Genomic DNA, 20,323 nt, shown 5'->3' on the forward strand with positions numbered 1-20,323 from the left:
GAAAGATATGTTTATGAATTTTGAAATTGGAGGTTATTTTTTCAGCTTTGCAATACTAAATTAAAATTTATTTAAATTTATGTCTTGAGAAAAATAAAAATAAATTTATATCTTTGCATGATGATAGCCTGTTCATGGTGGAGCTGGAGTATGTGTGCACAAGCATGCGCTTTTACTACCAGTCACCATCTCTAAGATATACTAGATTGTGGGTTGTGAGAATCGAGCCGATAACTAAATTTGGGTGACCGATCTTACATTATACGCACTATACTGCGGTATGGATTGGTTTACATGTCATTGTTTTTGGTTTCTACAGATTTTGTAGTGCATCTCTGAGCATGAGTGCAGAATGAAGCGACGTTTGGATGACCAGGAGTCACCGGTGTATGCGGCTCAGCAGCGTCGGATCCCTGGTGGCACAGAGGCTTTTCCTCACCAGCATCGGGTGCTTGCCCCTGCCCCTCCCGTATATGAAGCAGTATCTGAGACCATGCAGTCAGCCACGGGAATCCAGTACTCTGTCACACCCAGCTATCAGGTAAACAAAGGCCCACCAGTAACTAGGAGTGAAGGAAGACCACTGGTGATCTCATCGAACCAAAAAATTTTTGTTGTAAGAATTTGGCTACATAGAAATAAATAATTGCCGGATATGTGTGGGGTATAAAAATAACATCAGCAGGGCCTCCCCAGTAGCGCAGCCCATTGAGCGGGGCGCTGCGAGGCTGTCTACTGGCCAGCCAGGGAGAGTCCCACATGGCGCAGCAGACCTCTTCTATCTCCCTCAGTAGTGTACTTCCATCCTTCTGCCTGGTCTGTTCCTGCTCTGACTGGTGAATTCTCTCACCCTCTGCGCCTCTGGCCTGTACCCCAGCGCTTCTATAAATAAATCTTTTTAAAAAAAAAAAAAGGCAATGCATAGCTGTGTACTCACGTAAGTTCGTTTTTTGTTTTAAGGAATGTTGTCAGGATCTTTGCATTTTACTGGGTGTCCTGTCCTTTTTCCTTTTCCTTCCTTTCAGAAGTAGCCACTAACCTACACTTTGTGTTTACCATTCTCTTGACTTTCTTAGTGTTTTAAAATCATTTTTGTTTATATCACTAGCCAATAAAATTGTTTAGCTTGGGTATTTTTGAATTTTATAAAATGACAATATTTTCTCCGGTCCCTGAGACATCCATATTTTGGTGTAACTATAATTGAGTAGTTTTTACAGTTATGAATTTCATGGCTGCAACTAATTTATCCATTCTTCTGATGGTGGACTGACTGTTTCCAGGTTTTTGCTATTAGAAAGATGCTTTCTTGTATGTCTTAGGCATTCCTTCTAGTGGATTTGTACTCACAGTGGCAATCCATGACAAGATAAGCTTGAACCAAAATTTAAATCAACGCACTTTTTTTTTTTTTTTAAATCAAGAGAGTCTTGGGATTTTGGGGAGACAGCTAAATGAAATAGTGTGCTTGTTAGTAGTTGGTTCACATTCTGGTGCAAATGCTGTATCTTTTTGAGACCACTCGCAGGTTTGAGGGCACTTGAGGAAGAGTATCTCATGTATTTAGGACAAGAATCGCTGGGTTAAAGAAGGTATATGTATCTTCAGCTTTCACAAGTAATGTCAAATAGTTTTTTCAAAGTTTTACCAATTTATCGTCCCACCAGTATTGTATATTCATATCATTTCTACATACTAACATTGATAATTTATGTCTGTCCTGTTTTATAAAAAAAAATTTGTTTCTTTTCCTCTTAATAATGAAAGTAAATATCTCCATGGTTTAAAAAACATACAAAATTTCTTCCTCTGATCCTTCAGACTGTTCGTGGATTTCTTGGGTATCCAGATTTTTGTGTGCATTATTATAAGCATATCTAGATTTACCTACTTAGCTATCTAATAGACTTTGCCTTGTTACACACTCTGGGTCATATAGCATATACTGTGTTATTATTTGCTCTTTTCACTTAATATATATAGTGGACAAGTTTCAACTTGAAAAAAATATATATATATGAAATTTTTGTTTAAGAATTTCTTTATTTATGCATATAAGAACTGGGTACAGGCCAGAGATGTGGGGGGTGAGAGGATTCTCCAGAGACAGAGTAGGAAACAGAACAGGCAGATTGACCTAAGTATACTGCTGAGGGGAGCAGCGGGCGAGACAGGAGAGGTCTGCTGCACCATGTGGGTTGCTCCCTGGTCAGACAGGGATCGAACTCGTGCTGCAGTGGCTGTGGACAACTTCATAGGTTGCATCTTAACCCCTTGCGCCACCAGGGAGGCCCCTCAAAAATTTTTTTTAATTCATTGCATCTGTCAGTCTCAGGCATACTTTATTTAATTGGTCTGGAAAAGCTTTCTGCAGTCCAACTCCTTAGTGACTTTTTTAAATGTGTTTGGTACTGGGAATATAAATTGGTGTAATCTTTCTTGAGAGCAGTTTGACAGTTTGTGTCAGATCCTTCAGTTTCTTTTTGACCTAGCAATGACATTTTTTAGGAATTTTTTTTTAAGATTTATTTATTCATGCATACAAGAGCTGGGGTGCAGGCCAGAGATGCATGTGGGGGGAGGGGTGACGGGTGAGAGAATTCACCAGAGACAGTGGGGAGCAGAAAAGGACGATGTACTGAAATCCACTGCTGAGGGGAGCAGTAGGCGAGACAGGAGAGGTCTGCTACGTCATGTGGGTCACCTCCCTGGCCAGGGATCGAACTCATACTGCAGTGTCTATGGATAGCTTCATAGTGCTGCGTCTTAACCCCTTGCGCCACCAGGGAGTCCCAGGAATTTGTTTTTAATAAAAGAAGGAAATCCAGGTGAAGTAAGAAATGGTGATTCCTCAGGAGTGCCCTTTGAATTATTATAATGAGCAATCAGGACTGGCACAGAGTGAGTCTTTAAGTTAGGACTTGAAGAAAAGAAGGTTGCTTGTGTCCTTGGGTGATGACTTTTATCTGAACAGGTTCATGACTGTTTCTTGCACTTGGCTTAGTTATACCTATTCCTACTAGAAAGTATAACACGATGTGTAAAGCCAGCAATGTCAAATACTTACAAGCTCTAATTAAATCATAAAAACATGTTCAACACATGCCTTTGAAATATAGAAACTAAGGGCCTCCATGGTGGCGCAAGGGGTTAAGCACCGCACTCTGAAGCAATCTGCAGCATGAGTTCAAACCCCGGGCGGCCAGGGAACTACCCACATGGCGCAGCAGACCTCTCCTGACTTTCCTCAGCAGTGCACTTTGGTCAGTCTGTCTGATTTGCTTCCTACTCTGTCTCTGGTGAATCCTCTCACCACCACCCCCACCTCTGGCCTGTACCCCAGCTCTTGTATGCATAAAATAAATAAATCTTTAAAAAAAAAAAAGAAATATAGAAACTAAGAATAATAGCCCTTTTTGGCAACAGATGTATTAGAGCTTTTAGAATTGTCTAAAAAAAGTTTTTTTTATTCCTAATGTGTTTTGAATTGTTTCCGTGGATTGGTATTTGTTCCAGTTCCCACCTTCTCCTCTGCCTGAGGTAATATTTATAAATTTGTGAGAAATTGAAAAAATTGTTCTTCAAGTTATAATACACAGCTTACATTGTTTAAAGAAAGAAAACTTCTTATTTAGTTATTTAGTCTCCTTTTTTGGAGCTATGGCAAATCAGGCATGTTGTCCTCAACAGTTCTGAGATAGGAAAATAAAAAGGCTCTAAGGGAAGGGGCTTATGCCTTTATTTCATCCCTAAACAGAACAAGCAGATCAACTGAAATACACTGCTGAGGGGAGGAACAGGCAAGTCAGGAGAGGTCTGCTGCGCCATATGGGTAGCTCCCTGGCTGGGGATTGAACTTGTGCTGCAGTGGCTGCAGATAGCTTCACAAGGGGTTAAGGTTGCATCTTAACCAGGGAGGCCCAGAATAGAAATGTTTGAGCCCAGATTATCAATAATTGGGAAGAAATTTTTGTTTTGCTTTAAAAGTAGCAAATAAAGATAAGCAAAATAAATAAAACAAAGTAAAAATCTTCTCTGATCCCACCAACACAAGGTAAATAAAGTGCTAGTACTTTGCTATATATTTGTTGTCTATGGTTTAAATTTTTTTTTTTTAAGATTTATTTTATTTATTTATACAAGAGCTGGGGTACAGGCCAGATGCGCGGGAGGGTGAGAGGATTCACCAGAGACAGAGCGGGGAACAACAGATAGACTGACGAAATACACTGCTGAGGGGAGCAGCAGGCACGGCAGGAGAGGTCTGCCGCGCCATGTAGGACCCTCGCTGGCTGGCTGGGATCGAACCAGTGCTGCAGAGGCTATGGACAGCTTCACAGCGCGGCATTCAACCGCCTGCGCCACCAGGGGAGGCCCTGGTTTAAAATCTTATTGTATTGTATATACTTCTTTGTAAGAAAAATTATTTAAAATTTAAAAATAAAGTTAAGGGCCTCCTTTGGTGGCACAGCAGTTGAGCCTGGGCTGCAAAGCTGTCCGCAGCCTCTGCAGCGCCGGTTCGATCCCCGGCCGTCAGCGGGGGTCCCACATGGTGCGCAGACCTCTCCTGCTATGCCCGCTGCTCCCCTCAGCAGTGTATTTCGTCAGTCTGCCTGTTCTGTTCCCTGCTCTGGCTCTGGTGAATTCTCTCACCCTCCCACACTTCTGACTATACCCAGTGCTTGTATAAATAAATACATAAATACGTAAATCTTTAAAAAATAAAAAAAAATAAAGTTAAATCTATATGTAACACGTGAATGTATTCAACATGTTTGTGAACTTTTTTTCATATTAAACTATGCATTTACTAGTCAGTAATGATGTGAGCCCAGAAATTAAGAAACTTGTATGGTGACTGGACATTGTAATTTTTTTTTAAAGATTTATTTATTTATGCATCCAAGAACTGGGTACAGGCCAGAGATTCTGGGGGTGAAAGGATTCACCAGAGACAGAGTGGGGACAGAACAGGCAGACTGACTGAAATACACTGCTGAGGGGAGCAGCGGGTGACTCAGGAGAGGTCTGCTGCGCCATGTGGGTTGCTCCCTGGCCGGGGATCGAACTTATGCTGCAGCGGCTGTGTACAGCTTCATCAGCTGCGTCCTAACCCCTTGTGCTACCAGGGAGGCCCGGACATTGTAATTTTTTGTCTGTAAAATCTAGTAAGGAAAATTATAGTCCTATGTATTTTTATCTCATTTTCTTAGTAATTTATTGTAATTACATTTTATGAAAGCATAGTGGTACATGATGGATTAGAATTTAAGAAACAGAAAAATTGGACCGTCAACCATGGGTGGTTTAAGAAACCCTGGGCTATATAAGTTTTCAATAGCTGCAGAAAATTCTGTTATAATATTGGTGGGCTCTGATTTATTTCACCAATCACCTTGTGGGGAAGTTGGATTTCTAAATGACCTTCGTGTATGTAAAGATATGCACATGTCCTCTTCTGATGCATTTGGAGAAGAGTACACAGGCCTTAAAGTTTCTTACCTGTTTTCTGTATTCCATCTACTGCAGGTTTCAGCTGTGCCGCAGAGCTCTGGCAGTCACGGGCCCACCATCGCAGCAGTTCACAGCAGCCATCACCACCCAGCAGCTGTGCAGCCCCATGGAGGCCAGGTGGTGCAGAGCCATGCTCATCCAGCCCCACCAGTTGCACCAGTGCAGGGGCAGCAGCAGTTTCAGAGACTCAAGGTGGTGTTCAGCTCCTTTTCTTCAGGTTTCTCTCTCAGCAGGAAATATTGGCTCCAGCCTATTTGTAGTGGTGTTGCAACTTTTAACAGGCTAGACTAGGAGTTGAATCACAAGAAGTTTTCTGGTTTTTTTTTTTTTTTTTTTTTTAAATAACAGATAAGATTGTTTTTTTTTTTTTTATAGAGGCATGCTTTATTTATTTGTTTGCTGGTTTGTTTGTTTGTTTTGTTTATACATGCACTGGGTACAGTCAGAAGCACGGGAGGGTGAGAGAATTCACCAGAGCCAGAGTGGGGAGCAGAGCAGGCAGAAGGACCGAAGTACACTGCTGAGGGGAGCAGCGGGCGGCAGGAGAGGTCTGCACGCCATGTGGGACCCTCCTCTGGTGGCCGGGGAGCAGCCGGGGATCGAACCGGCGCCGCAGAGGCCGCGGGCAGCTTCGCAACCCAGCGCTCAACCGCTGCGCCACCGGGGAGGCCCTGGTTTTTTTTTTTTTTAAACCTACTTCAGTTTCCCACCTTAGCACCAGTGTTTGAGGCAAAGAATTCCGCATGAAGTGTTTTAGGAACGTGTGATGCATGGTACTCAAATCATAACAGTATTGAGGAACCATTTTCCTACAAAATAAACAAAAGTCCATTTTTTAGATGCTTCCCTTTGAACACTTGGTTTTTAGCATCCTAAAAGGTTTTATTGAACACACGTGGTGGCTACAGGTCTGTATAGTAAATCAGACCATTATAAACTTAACAATTTAGTCTTTTTTTCCCAGTTTATGAATAGCTGAATTGTCTGGCATCTTCACGTCCATTCTTCATAAAACACATGCTCTTTTTTGGAGAACTTTATTAAAGTTTGGGGAATATTGCAGTTGTGAATGAAGTGTCAGTGTTTTCATCTGTTCTGAGTATGTGCTTGTAGGTTTTCAGTGCTTTGAAATTCATGAGGCATCTGGAGAACTGAAGCTTGTGTTCCCAGCTAACCTCTCTGCTTGAGTGTTACTTTTCAAAATGTGTGATTGTTGCAGCAAGTGTTCCAGATTTCAATTTTTCTAATTTTACTTTTATGTAAAATTTAAAATCAAGTATAGGAAATATTAAAGAACTATAAAGAGATTAGAGGTTAGATCGTCATTTGATCATACCAGCCTATTTATAGTATTTTGCAGGTAGGAAGGACACCTTGAAGGACACATCCAGGTGTAGCAAATATTTTGGACTTCTGTTTTCCTTGGTACTTAATCTAGCTCTCCATGACCCCTGTCCTCATTGATTTGGAGTCTCAGGGATTGGTTTAATATTGGGCAAAGGAAATGAAATGCTCCATGAATACCAAGCATATCAAAGTTAAGCTGTGTAGAAGGATTTTGTTTGTATTACCTGAAGTAATTAAGAGTTGACTATACTTAAGCATAATCTTTAAAGAGAATACAAATTTTGGGGGCCTGACACATCGTTCTGGGCTCTTTGGGAAAATTTGTGTAGGCTTATCAGTGCTTTCCTCAAACATATTTACTCTGCTTGTAGAATGATGACTGTGTACTAAAATACATTATTGCTGGGCCTCCCTGGTGGCGCAGCGGTTGAGCGCTGGGTTGCGAAGCTGCCCGCTGCGTCTGCGGTGCCGGTTCGATCCCCGGCTGCTCCCCGGCCACCGGAGGAGGGTCCCACATGGCGCGCAGACCCCTCCTGCCGCCCGCTGCTCCCCTCAGCAGTGTCCTTCGGTCCTTCTGCCTGCTCTGCTCCCCGCTCTGGCTCTGGTGAATTCTCTCACCCTCCCGCGCTTCTGACTGTACCCAGTGCTTGTATAAAAATAAATAAATAAAATAAATAATAAATAAATGAATAAATCTTTAAAAAAAATAATAAAATACATTATTGCTGTGAATTAGCACTTCTCCAGATCCTGAAAATATTTTTTTTTTTAAGATTATTTATTTATTTATTTATTTATGCAAGCACTGGGTACAGTCAGAAGCGCGGGAGGGTGAGAGAATTCACCAGAGCCAGAGCGGGGAGCAGAGCAGGCAGAAGGACCGAAGTACACTGCTGAGGGGAGCAGCGGGCGGCAGGAGAGGTCTGCGCGCCATGTGGGACCCTCCTCTGGTGTCCCGGGAGCAGCCGGGGATCGAACCGGCGCTGCAGAGGCTGCGGGCAGCTTCACAACCCAGCGCTCAACCGCTGCGCCACCGGGGAGGCCCGATCCTGAAAATATTTTTTAATTGATTTGCTATAATTTAAACTATTCAGCAGTTAATACCTTAATGTTGCAAAAAAAAAAAAAAACTAAGCTTGCTCTTAAATAACTAACAAAAATATATTTCTATCTGTGGCCTTTTTGAGCCTGCCCTGTCAGAGCACAGCACTCACTGTCCTTACAGGACTCCTGGGTATCCTTATATAGATTGCACTTCATTGAGAAGCAGGCTTTGTAGTTGGGGTTATGTCATGAAGTCACAGGTAGAGTTAGGACTTTCAGTTACAAGCTCTTGGATGTGATTCCTTAACACACTCATTTGTTGGGTTTCTTAGCTAATGAGGAGAGAGAAAATGCTTTCTTGTGCCTCCAGGTGATTTAATTCAGTATTACCATATTGTTACCATACTTGGATCAGTCTTAAAATGTTTTACAAGCATTTGAATCAACATCAATAAACCATATATTCTATAAGGAAGTGTTCAGGGAGAAGTGCTTAGGTTACTTCATTCATAGACCATTGCACAATGGTTTATACTCCTTTTTTGTCTTTGGCAGATTAATGACAAGGAGGATTTGAAGCATGTTTGGTGTGATTTGGTTTTTGAATGCCAAAAACAGCTTTTTGGCACATATTTAGCAAGTTCTTTCTACAATAGTTTGTATTTGTCTTCCTAACAACATTGTGAACTTAAGAGATTAGGCACCTTGATAAATGCCTGTAGAGGTGAGCCAGGAAAATCCATCGGCAGAGTCTGAGGGTCTACCAAATGCCTCCTTAAGTCTGTAGCTTCTAAGTGACTAGTTCCAGGCTGTTTTTTCTAAGTTGGGTTTCCTGAAACTATGCACATGGTTTTATAAAGAGTACTTCAGGTAATCAGAGAATTTCCTCACTTGTTCTTTTGTGCAGGTATTTGTAATGTGAGTGTCATGGTGTGTGTTTTTTAAGATTTATTTCTATTTACTTATGCATACAGGAACTGGGGTGTCAACCAGAAATGTAGGAGGTGAGAGGACTCACCAGAGACATAGTGGGGAACAGAACAGGCAGACTGAGTGAAATACACTGCTGAGGGAAGCAGCGGGCAAGATAGGAGAGGTCTACTGTGCCATGTGGGTTAGCTCCCTGGCCAGGGATTGAACTCATGCTGCAGTAGCTGGCAGTATCTTGATAGTGCTGAGACTTAACCCACGTGCCACCATGGAGGCCCTATCTTGTTGTGTTTTTATTTTTATTTTTTATTTTTTTTTAAAGATTTATTTGTTTGTTTGTTTATTTATACAAGCACTGGGTACAGTCAGAAGCGCGGGAGGGTGAGAGAATTCACCAGAGTCAGAGCAGGGAGCAGAGCAGGCAGAAGGACTGAAGTACACTGCTGAGGGGAGCAGCAGGCGGCAGGAGAGGTCTGCACGCCATGTGGGACCCTCCTCCGGTGGCTGGGGAGCAGACGGGGATCGAACCGGTGCTGCCGAAGCTGCGGGCAGCTTCGCAACCCAGCGCTCAACTGCTGTGCCACCAGGGAGGCCCCATGTTGTGTTTTTAAAGCAGTGTTATTTTATAATGAATTTTAAAATAGTTGCTCACTATGATCTTCAAATCCTTTTTCCTCCAATATACACACATCACAGGTAATTCTTTAGGTTTCTGCACTTTTTTTCTCTGTTGTAATACCACAGTGTGTTTTTTATTTTTGTAGCTCCTTTATTGTGAATGCTATTAACTATTTGTTAAACTGTCATTAATGCAGCATTTCAGTATGGAAAGTTTTGAGTATGAATTAAATAGTTCATTGAATTTCAACAGACAGTGTCATGTTATTTGTAAAGTGCAGAAAATAAACTATCAAATGAGTGGGAACTGACCAAGTACAGATATCCACTGCTATCTTAAAAGTACAAGCGTTCCTACTTGGCATGATTTGGTAGGTGACATTTGGGTCTGGGACCTCTTAAGTACTATTCCATATAAATTGTCACAGCATTCCCAGACTCCCCAAAAAAACTTAGCAAACCATACTTAAATAGAAACACTACCGGTATAGTGTCTGTCTGAACATAAATGTTCTATTCACAATATTTCACAAGAGTGGGCTTATCAAATCAGATGTCTATGTCTGAAACTTTCCTAGGCTTGATACTTTGTATAATTTAGAATGTTAGATTTATAGGAAACACTTGGTTGTTCTTTGGAAGTCTCCTAAATAACTGACATTGTCCAAAATCAGACTTACAACTTCCTAGCCCTTCAAACCTGTTCATTTTGGTGAGTGTCCAAATAATTTGTAACTTAGTGAATACTCCCTCCCTTTAATTTCCCATAGCTAGTCAGTCCCCAAATCCTGTCAACTCTTATATCTATCACTTCTTTCTATTCTTTTAGCCAGTACTGTGATTTTTTTAAATATTTATTTGTGCATACAAGAACTGGGGTACAGGCCAGAGGTGAGGGGGGGCAGTGAGAGGATTCACCAGAGACAGAGTGGGGACCAGAACAGGCAGACTGACTGAAATACACTGCTGAGGGGATCAGCGGGCGAGTCAGGAGAGGTCTGCTGCGCCATATGGGTAGCTCCCTGGCCAGTCAGGGGGATTGAACTCATGCTGCAGAGGCTGCAGATAGCTTCATAGTGCCACCAGGGAGGCCCCAGTACTGTAATGCAAATCACTATTGTTGGCATCAGTTAGTCCTAGCATAACTGGTCTCCCTACCTCCTTTCAGTGATCCTAACTTTGCACCAACATATTCTCAACACTAGCCAGGCTGTGTAACCTAAGATGCAGATGAAGAAATCTCAATCACTTTTCAACAGGATTTATAAGTCCTTCAGATCTGGATCCTGCTGCTTCTCTATCATCTCTGAGACACCTGCCATCATTCCTTCTCTTTAGTGCAAATCCCCTAGCCAAACTAAACGATTTTCAGTTTTTCCAGATGTTTCCTTTCTGGGATTTTGCCTGTGCTGCTGCTGCCTCTTTTCATGTGTCTTTACTTTTGCTAACTTGTACTCTCATCTTTTTACTCAGTTTTGGCATTTGCTCCTGGGGAGTCTTTCCTTTATGTCTACATGAGTTTCTTTTGGTGTTGGGTTTGCCTGACCCATGTGCTCTTTGGTCATTCCCATTGTGTGGTAATTTCCAATTAGATGGGAACAAATTTGTTAAGTAAGGATTGCAGTTTGACATTTATTCCTTACCTCACATTGGGCCTGGTGTGATAAGGTTTCAGCTTAGTAGATGTTTGTTATGTGAGTGAATTAAGTGAATGATGTATAAATTTTATTATTCCTCACTAATCAATCATTTTTGCCATACTTTTCCAAGGCAAGGGTATAGATTTCATGAGTTGGTTTTTATTTTAAGCTCGTGTTTTATTGGCATTCATAGTAATTTTTTACACACTCGTATATTTACTATGCATCATTTGCTGTGTTAATTTTATTTGAGCATAAATCACTTGCTTTTGTGATTCTTGGCCTATTTTCTTCTGTAACTTTGAGATTTATCCCTGCCTCAGGTGGAGGATGCCCTGTCCTATCTTGACCAGGTGAAGCTGCAGTTTGGTAGTCAGCCTCAGGTCTACAATGACTTCCTTGACATCATGAAAGAATTTAAATCTCAGAGGTAAGATATATATGTGGTTCTACTCAAACTCTGTGCTTAGAACGTTGATTTTGGAGGAAGGGTAGAGCTTATTTTGTCTGCTGAAAGCTAAAAGGATGCCCCTTTTAGGGGTTTAATTTTTAGGGTCATGTTTTTATTTTATATATTTCATTGATGAAATTATAGGTCCTAGATCGTTGTTTTCTCCCTTTTAATATATTTTTTCTTAGTTCTTAAGCAGGAAAGTAGACTGGTAATAATTGGGCTATTTGCTTTTTGAGTTAAGACACTCTAGTTCTGCATAGTTCACTATTATAAGAGTAACTCATCTAACAGTGAAGGCGCACAGCAATTTATACTGGTGTATAAAAGGCTTGCATGGGAGTTGGAGCTTTAGATTTACTGAATAGCTGCTTGATAGGACTGCAGTTGTGAATTATAGGCTGCTCAAATTGTGACCAAGCCTTTTCGAACATGAAGCTAAATTTTGGAATTTTAGAGTTCTTTGTATGTCATTCATTTCCTAATATGCAAATAGTAGATTTTTATCTATTTTCCTGAATAGAACCTAGTGGAATGTGAATTTTTTCTTACTAGGATGTTTATCAAGGTTGCCACTTTTATTTATTTTTTTATCAGCATCGACACTCCGGGAGTGATTAGTCGTGTGTCCCAGCTGTTCAAAGGCCACCCTGACCTGATTATGGGCTTCAATACCTTCTTACCCCCTGGCTACAAGATTGAGGTGCAAACTAATGACATGGTGAACGTGACAACTCCTGGCCAGGTTCATCAGATCCCTACCCATGGCATCCAGCCCCAGCCTCAGCCACCACCCCAACATCCTTCCCAGCCTTCAGCCCAGTCAGCCCCAGCTCCTGCCCAGCCAGCTCCTCAGCCCCCACCTGCCAAAGTCAGCAAGGTGAGCACTTGGAAAACTTTGCATCAGGTGAAATGCATCCATAGAAAGCTTCCTTCTTTGACATTTCCCCTTATAGACTTAGGTACACAAGTTATAGTGATTTCCTCAAAGATGCAGCAGTCACATCCTATGAAATGGTACCCTTTCATATACCACATATTTAGATATGTTTAAATCAACCCTCAGCAGTCCACAAGGACCCTTGCCCTCACCTTCTGCTTATTCACCATATCCGTTTCCGTAGCTGGTGACTGTCTGTATGTAGTAGCGCTTTTTCAACATGGGCAGAAATGTTCATCTTAGGAACAGATACGCTGTCTCCCACATGGCTCATCATTTTACAAAAGTTCCTTCATTTACCACATTAGGTCTTGTCAGGCCAAGCAGAAGATTGTGGTGGTGGTAGTGGTATTGATGGGGCAGTTCCTGAGCTAGAACTGAGTCTAGTATAGCAGCCATTAGCTACATATGACTATATTTAAATTAATTAAATATGATTTTTCAGTTTCACAAGCCACATTTCAAATGCTAAGTTACCTCAGATGGCTAGTGACTATCACACAGGACAGCACAGATAAAGAATATTACTTTTTTCTCATCTCAGTTCTATTGGACAGAGATCTTCTATTAGAAGACTTTATTATGTGGAGTTTCTGCAACATTTGAGTTGTTGTCTTTTTTGATGAGAACTATGATCTGTGTAGAGTGGGGGTTTTTTGTATTTGCACCTGTTGAGCTGGTGACCTTAGTAATTGCCTATGAAAATTACCCCCTGTAATTGGAGATGTCTTCACTTGTAAGGTTTTGTTTAGAAAATTAGAGATCGAACTATTTGCACTAGAATGTGAGATCCTCTACACACTTCCCACCCCTTCCCAGTGTGCTTTGAGTTGGGGCTAATAGCATGGCCTGGCCAGAGTGAATAAAGAATATATGAGTTGTTTAGAATCCTTCTCTTTAGTTTGAACTTTCTATGTCAAACCATCTCTGTTCCTGAGGAGAATAAAGACTTTTTTCTTTTTAGCCTTCCCAACTACAAGCACATACTCCAGCCAATCAGCAGACTCCCCCACTCCCACCATATGCATCCCCACGTTCTCCACCTGTCCAGCCTCATACACCAGTGACAATCTCGTTGGGAACGGCCCCATCTTTGCAGAACAATCAGCCTGTGGAGTTTAATCATGCTATCAACTATGTTAATAAGATTAAGAACAGGTTCCAGGGCCAGCCAGACATCTACAAAGCATTCCTGGAGATTTTGCACACATATCAGGTAAGAGAGTTGCCCTTTTAGCCTGTCCTAACCATGTCACCCTCTCAGGGCATTTAACCCAAGGGAAACTTGAATAACCATTATGTCCACTAGTTCTTACTGGAAGTTAACCAGTTAGAAACTGGAGTATGTTTATAAAGCCAGTTTCATTTTCCTGACTTGGGTTGCATTGTAGGATTGCCAGTTAGGATTTTTAAAGTTAACTGCTCTGTGCAATGCATGCTTGTTTATCTATGATGTTTGGGGATAACTTATATTAATCTATAGTAGAAGGAGGAGATAGATGCTTTATCAGTTGGTAGTGGTCCTGTGAGAATTCATGCACACTACCCTAAATTTAAAAGGAATTATTTGTCAGCTATCGTCTTCCACTCCTTTCTCAATTTAAAAGCCTATAGTTACAACAGGGTTTTTGAGCAGACTTTCTTTTACATGGAGCCAGAGTAGATAACATACAGAGCCCGTGCCAGACATCCCAGAAAGTACAACAGTTTCCCTCTAATCTGATCTCTTCCCATTTGTAATTTTCTATCAGAAAGAGCAGCGAAATGCCAAGGAAGCTGGAGGAAACTATACTCCAGCTTTGACTGAGCAGGAGGTATATGCTCAGGTAGCTCGTCTCTTTAAAAACCAGGAAGATCTGTTGTCAGAATTTGGACAGTTTCTACCCGATGCCAATAGCTCTGTGGTAAGTATTATTTAGAAGAACTGCACAATTTAGAATTGTTGTCTTAACCACTGAAAGTTCTATAACGTTATAATGTAATGTTGCTTCGATAATTAAAAAATAGGATTATTGTTTTAGATAAGTTAGGAAGCTGGAATCAGAAGGGGACTTTTTCTAAATGATACTTTAAGAACATTAATCACTTTCATGTGTCTTAATTAGCTTTTAAGCAAAACAACTGCTGAGAAAGTTGATTCTGTACGAAATGACCATGGAGGCACTGTGAAGAAGCCCCAACTAAACAACAAGCCACAGAGGCCCAGCCAGAATGGCTGCCAGATCCGCAGACACTCGGGGACGGGAGCCACGCCTCCTGTGAAGGTGAGACCTGGCTAGGGAGTGACTGCTTGTTTTGACTTTTGGGAGCAATCCTGGTGAACGAGCGAGGTAGAGTTGGTCTTGAGTTCATATTCTGATCATGTTGACAGTTGGATCCTGGACATTTGGAGTGCGTCGGTGTATGTCACAGAAACTTGGTGCAAAGTTTCTTATGCAATGCTGGAATGCCACTTCATTGCTAAGATTGCTGTGCTTTTTTGAACTCTCGATGTTTTTTTCTTTATTTTCTCTCTTTGCTATTAGCTGTCATCTGTTTTTTTGTTTGCTGCCAAGCGTTTCTGAGGCTTACTGATTATTCCCTTCTGATATGATGCTATTGATATAATCCTGCCTTGTGCTGAGATTGAGCTTGAGCATTGTTCCAGAAAATAAGTCTGGTCTCAGAAGTGCTTCTGTGAGTAAGGTGCAAGATCTCTGGTGTGGAGAGACCTAGCTTATTTAAGGTCCTTCGTTGGGCTGCTGGATCTAATCTGCAGGAACTTTGGGCTGTAGCAGAGGGAGGTCTTAAACTCCTGTTAGTTGCCTATCATGTGATGCTGCTTGTTAGAGTAACCACTGATGATCTGACTGCAGAAAGCTAAACCCACACCCTTATTTAATGTAGTACAGCTGTGCTAGGGAGTGGGCTAGGTGTAGGTGTTGACTATTGTTTCAGTGAATTCTAAAGCAGTTTATAATATAAGAGTATCTATGTCTACAGATTCTAATAGTAAGATGACTGGTAAATTAGTTGATTAACTATAAAGACTGACATGTAGGTGGTGTTCACACTTCTGAAGGACCATTGTTTAGTGTTCGTAACAAAGTTGAACTGGCAATAGTTTATGTTTCTATCTCTCACTCCCCCCCCCCCCCATAATTTCAATTTCTTTACTTCAGTAAAGAGTAAGAGGGTAACAAGAATAGGGTCAGCAGATAGGCTCCTCTCTTGAAATGTTCTCCTCCTACACTTGATTACTCACAGGTGGAAACCCTATATTAGGGCATTAGAATTCCCTCCCTACTCTCTCCTTCAGTACTGTAAGCAAAGACATGGCTCCTAAGAGAGTGTCCTCTGAGGTGGTAAAGGTAAATGTGCTACTTCTCCCAAAGTGTGTGCCTTTCTTCACAGATAGTTGGGAGATGACTTTTTAAAAATAATTCTTGCCGGACAGTTGTGTCATGGCCTATTCATTCCCTTGGAAAGAGCAATCTTAAATTAGTCTGAGTGGCTATTGCTGACAAGATGGTTATTCCTTCTGTTAGGGAAGTAAGTTGTGCCTTTTTCATGAACTTTTTTACTGAGCTATAATTAAAAGTTAAAGATAGATTTCTGTTCACTCAAAGCAATGTACGCTGCCTCTTCTGCCTGCCTCCACAACTAGAAAGATAGGGTGTGAGATGAGGTTCCAGTAGCACAGTAATCCTTTGACCATTTGTATAGACTATTTGGGGAGTAGAGTGACCCGTGAACTCTGGAAAAAGAAGCTGACAGGCAAATTGAAATATTGAAGATTGTTGGAAGCGAATTAGTGACTTGAATTCTCTCATTTGTTGCAAATTATTAATCAGTAGTAGTGATGAAATCATTGAGCAGAGATGAAAATAAAAATCAGAGAAATCCACTCATCGTTTTTATTTTTCTTTTTGCAGAAGAAACCCAAATTGCTCAGCCTAAAGGATTCTTCAATGGCAGATGCCAGCAAGCATGGTGTAGGAACAGAATCATTATTTTTTGATAAGGTGAGTAATGGATAAATTAGATTTGATATCAATTACTAATGCCAAAAGAACAATCACCCTGTCCTCAAGAAGCTCTTGTGTTAGAGGCATCAAGCTGATTAGGACTTCCTTTTAGTTTTTTAATTGTATTTTTTGTTGAGGTAATGGTTTTACAAAACTATGATTTAGGGGGTATAGATTTTCAGATAAGACTTGCTGCTTTTTAACATTGTTTCCAGTTGTAGATCCTTTCATTCTACTGTAACCACTAGCATAACTAGAGCAATGGTAGCATTTTCTCCTTTGGTTTTGTGAAGTAATTGCCAGTAATTTACAGCTTTTTTCCCATGATGCTTAAAGGTAGCTTTTAAGAAAAAATATACATCATAATCCTCTGTAGAGATGTTTGGAGTTTGGAGCTCCCTGTTGTATAAATATCCAGGTCCATACAAATCTCTACTAATTGTTGAGGATTTAAGGTGACTTACAATCTTCTACTTGGTTGTGATACTTGTATCATCACATATAGGTTTTATGGGAATTGTGATTTGTTTTCAAAGCTCCCTGGGTGATTCTCATGGGCAGTCATAGTTGAGATTGCTGGTGTAAACAGTGTTGGACAGTGGGTTAGTTTTGCTCTCCTTCTGTGTCTGACTTCCTTCTCAGAGTTAACTTGATGAATAGCAAGTTTGTTTCCTCAGAGCAGCTGGTAACTGTTGGACATCTGTCTTGCTGGCAGGAACCAGCTTGGACTGATTGGGTGATGATTTGCCCTTGTCTTGCACCTCTGATTTTGCGAATGATTTAGCATCTCTATGATTGGTGCCTCCATCTCTCTCTAGCCTGCTGCCTGCGAACAGTCCTGACTCTGACGTGAAACATCTGAGCGTTGCCTTGGTACTTTCAAGGCAGATGTAGAAGCCCAGGTCACAACCACCAGTAGCAAGGAGAGGATAAAAGAAGGAGGGCCTGAATAAATGAATTATTTTAAAGATCATGGGATGTTTAAAAATATTTCTTTGAAATACACACTGAGATATATCTAGAGGAAATGTCTGGAATTTGCTTTAAAATTCAGTATTGTTTACCTTATTATATATTGATCATTGAGGCTAGGTGAGTATGTGGGGTACAGTAGACTATTCTGTCTACTTGTGTTTAAAAGCTAAGAAAAAATTAAAAGAAAGAATATGGTAGATTGTATAAAAAGGGCAGCGCTCTTGATCTTTGACTTTCACGGTACATACTCCATATAGCTTCTACTAATTGATATTAATGAAAAGTATGAGGCCATCTGGAGAGATTATTGATAAACCACTTGGTTTGGTGAGTCTCACTAAAGGACTACAATGCTAAATACTTTTGAAACGAACTCTAGATCGCTTATCTAGCCTGGCTAGTTTTACTTTGTGTAGCCATTGAACATTTTTAAGTTTTTGGATATTAAAATGCTCAATATTATATAAGGAGGAAGGAAACGGATCAGGTCAGAGGATAGAAATATCTTATTTTAAAAGTTAAACCTTACAAGATTGAGAACATTGTTGACAAAGATTCTTGTTGTAAACCTCTGTTGGGGAAGGAAGCAAAAGTTTGAGAAACTGATAGGGCTCAGAGAATCAAGAATATGAGAAGATAACTGTCTTGTTTATGATAAGACTAAAATTATTGCTGGAAATTTGAAACGTAAGTTAAAGAGAATAGCCGAAGGACCCCTCAGATACTCATCATCAGCCTTCAGCTTCGTCACCCAGGAGTGCACTGGAGGAATGCAGTACTCTTGGCCCCTTACTGTTTGCATATTTACCCTTATCCACCCCAGATTATTTGGAAACAAATACCAGATATGCTATTTCATCCATAAATATCTTACTGTTTCCTTTTAAAATGATACCTATTTTCAAGCATAATTATATCAAAAAAACTAAGTGATTTATTAGTATTACGAAATACCAGCTCTTATTTCCCTAGTCTTTTAAAAAGCAGTCTAGGATCTCTTGGTTCCCCACTTAACTGTTGTTTTGTTTTTTTGTTTTTTTTTTCCTGGTTGTGTCCATTAGGTGCGAAAGGCCCTGCGGAGTGCAGAGGCTTACGAAAATTTCCTGCGGTGTCTTGTTATCTTCAACCAGGAGGTGATTTCTCGGGCTGAGCTCGTGCAGCTAGTCTCCCCTTTCCTTGGGTAAGTGGAATGAGGCACTTAACTCTGATGGATCATATGGAGGTGAGGTGATAACTTTGTGAGAGTACATGATAGTAAAATTAATTTGATTGTGGTGAGTCAGTTGGTTCATAAAATGTCAGTGTTAAAGGAGTTAACTGGTCAGTATTTTAGTTCAACTCTAGAGATGGAACATAGGCAGAGAGGGCATTTACTGATCCCCTGACCAGTGCTTCAGAGTTGTGGAGGCCAGTTTCTTCCAGGGTTCTAGAATTCTGACTGTATTTGACAACCTAAGAATTGTCTGAACATTGAAACTGTATTCTTAGTTTGAAGAATCACTAGCTATTTCTAGTTTCACTGCAACTCTTCCAACACTACCTTGACTGACTTAGAGGATTCTACAGGAAAGGGAAGTCAGATGCTCGGAAGCAGTGCTTCTTAGGCAAGAAATAATAACTGTCATTGGAATTTGTCCCTGATAGCAGAGTTCTGATCCAACACCAGATAGTGGTAGTCATACCTTAGGATAACTGCATTATGCTTCTCATTACTCACCAGTTTTTGGTTTGATTCTTCAGGAAATTCCCTGAATTGTTTAATTGGTTTAAGAACTTTCTGGGCTATAAGGAGTCTGTACATCTGGAAACCTTTCCAAAGGAACGAGCCACAGAAGGCATTGCCATGGAGATAGATTACGCCTCTTGTAAACGGTTGGGCTCCAGCTATCGAGCCCTACCAAAGAGTTACCAGCAACCCAAATGTACCGGACGGACTCCTCTCTGTAAGGAGGTAAGGTCTTGTCTGGTAATGATTAGCTGAGCTTCCTCCAGAAGAGGGTGGTACCGGGATAGAGAATTTATATGAGAAGGAAATCAAGACCTTTCTCTCCGTTCATGAGAAAGTGCTTTACACTTAACATTCACAGTCTTTTTTTTCTTTGTTTATTTTTTGTGTAGAAGAACTGGTTGTGTAGGCCAGAGGTACGGGGGTAAGTGTGGGGGGTGAGAGGATTCACCAGAGACAGAGTGGGGGGCAGAACAGGCAGACTGACCGAAGTACACTGCTGAGGGGAGCAGTGGATGAGACAGGAGAGGTCTCCTGCTCCCTCTGTGAATTAGCTCCCTGGCCAGGGATTGAACTCAGGCTCTAGCAGTGATAGCACTGAGACTTAACCCCTATCCCACCAGGGAGACCCACAACCTTTTCTTTACTAGCTGCTTTTGTAAACTTGCTAGTGAAATTTATGTTAACTGTTTTTTTCCTCCCCTACAGTTTTGTTTGTCTTTTTATTGAGCATGCTTAATTATCATGAAACTTTGTTATGCTTTTATTTCTATCTCTCTTCTTTAACCCCAAGGTTTTAAATGATACCTGGGTTTCCTTCCCTTCCTGGTCTGAGGACTCCACCTTTGTTAGTTCCAAGAAAACTCAGTATGAAGAGCATATCTATCGTTGTGAAGATGAACGCTTTGAGGTACAAGTTCCTTACCATTTGAAATTTGGGGGAATGGAAGATGCTAAATGATATCTTAAATATCTGTTAGAATTGGCTTTTTAATACTGAAAAGCCAAAGACTCATATATTTCAGTGGCAAATATTTGTATGGCAAATGTGATTTTATTCATTGATGGCTAAATAATAATCCTTTGAGTTTTTAATGGTATTTTAAAGGTTATTATGTTTTATGGGTGTAT

The 20,323-nt window shown here is 40.8% G+C and overlaps 1 protein-coding gene across 2 annotated transcripts in view; it reads left to right on the forward strand.

Moving 5' to 3' along the window:
- Positions 1–337: 337 nt before the first annotated feature.
- The window catches only part of SIN3A (SIN3 transcription regulator family member A), a gene marked incomplete at both ends in the record, with an annotated part of 40,639 nt that continues 20,653 nt past the window's right edge, over positions 338–20,323 (forward strand). Inside the window, 11 exons of one of the 2 annotated variants that reach the window (XM_084239457.1) lie at positions 338–541; positions 5,530–5,706; positions 11,417–11,523; positions 12,142–12,424; positions 13,449–13,700; positions 14,236–14,388; positions 14,590–14,748; positions 16,399–16,488; positions 18,528–18,646; positions 19,207–19,417; positions 19,986–20,102. In XM_084239457.1, coding sequence (XP_084095583.1) covers positions 353–541; positions 5,530–5,706; positions 11,417–11,523; positions 12,142–12,424; positions 13,449–13,700; positions 14,236–14,388; positions 14,590–14,748; positions 16,399–16,488; positions 18,528–18,646; positions 19,207–19,417; positions 19,986–20,102 — 1,857 coding nt within the window. The remainder of the gene's footprint in view (positions 542–5,529; positions 5,707–11,416; positions 11,524–12,141; positions 12,425–13,448; positions 13,701–14,235; positions 14,389–14,589; positions 14,749–16,398; positions 16,489–18,527; positions 18,647–19,206; positions 19,418–19,985; positions 20,103–20,323) is intronic. The other variant, XM_084239458.1, reaches the window with a different exon arrangement.

Source organism: Talpa europaea (genome assembly GCF_964194135.1).
Source record: "Talpa europaea genome assembly, chromosome: 8".
Classification (NCBI taxonomy): domain Eukaryota; kingdom Metazoa; phylum Chordata; class Mammalia; order Eulipotyphla; family Talpidae; genus Talpa; species Talpa europaea.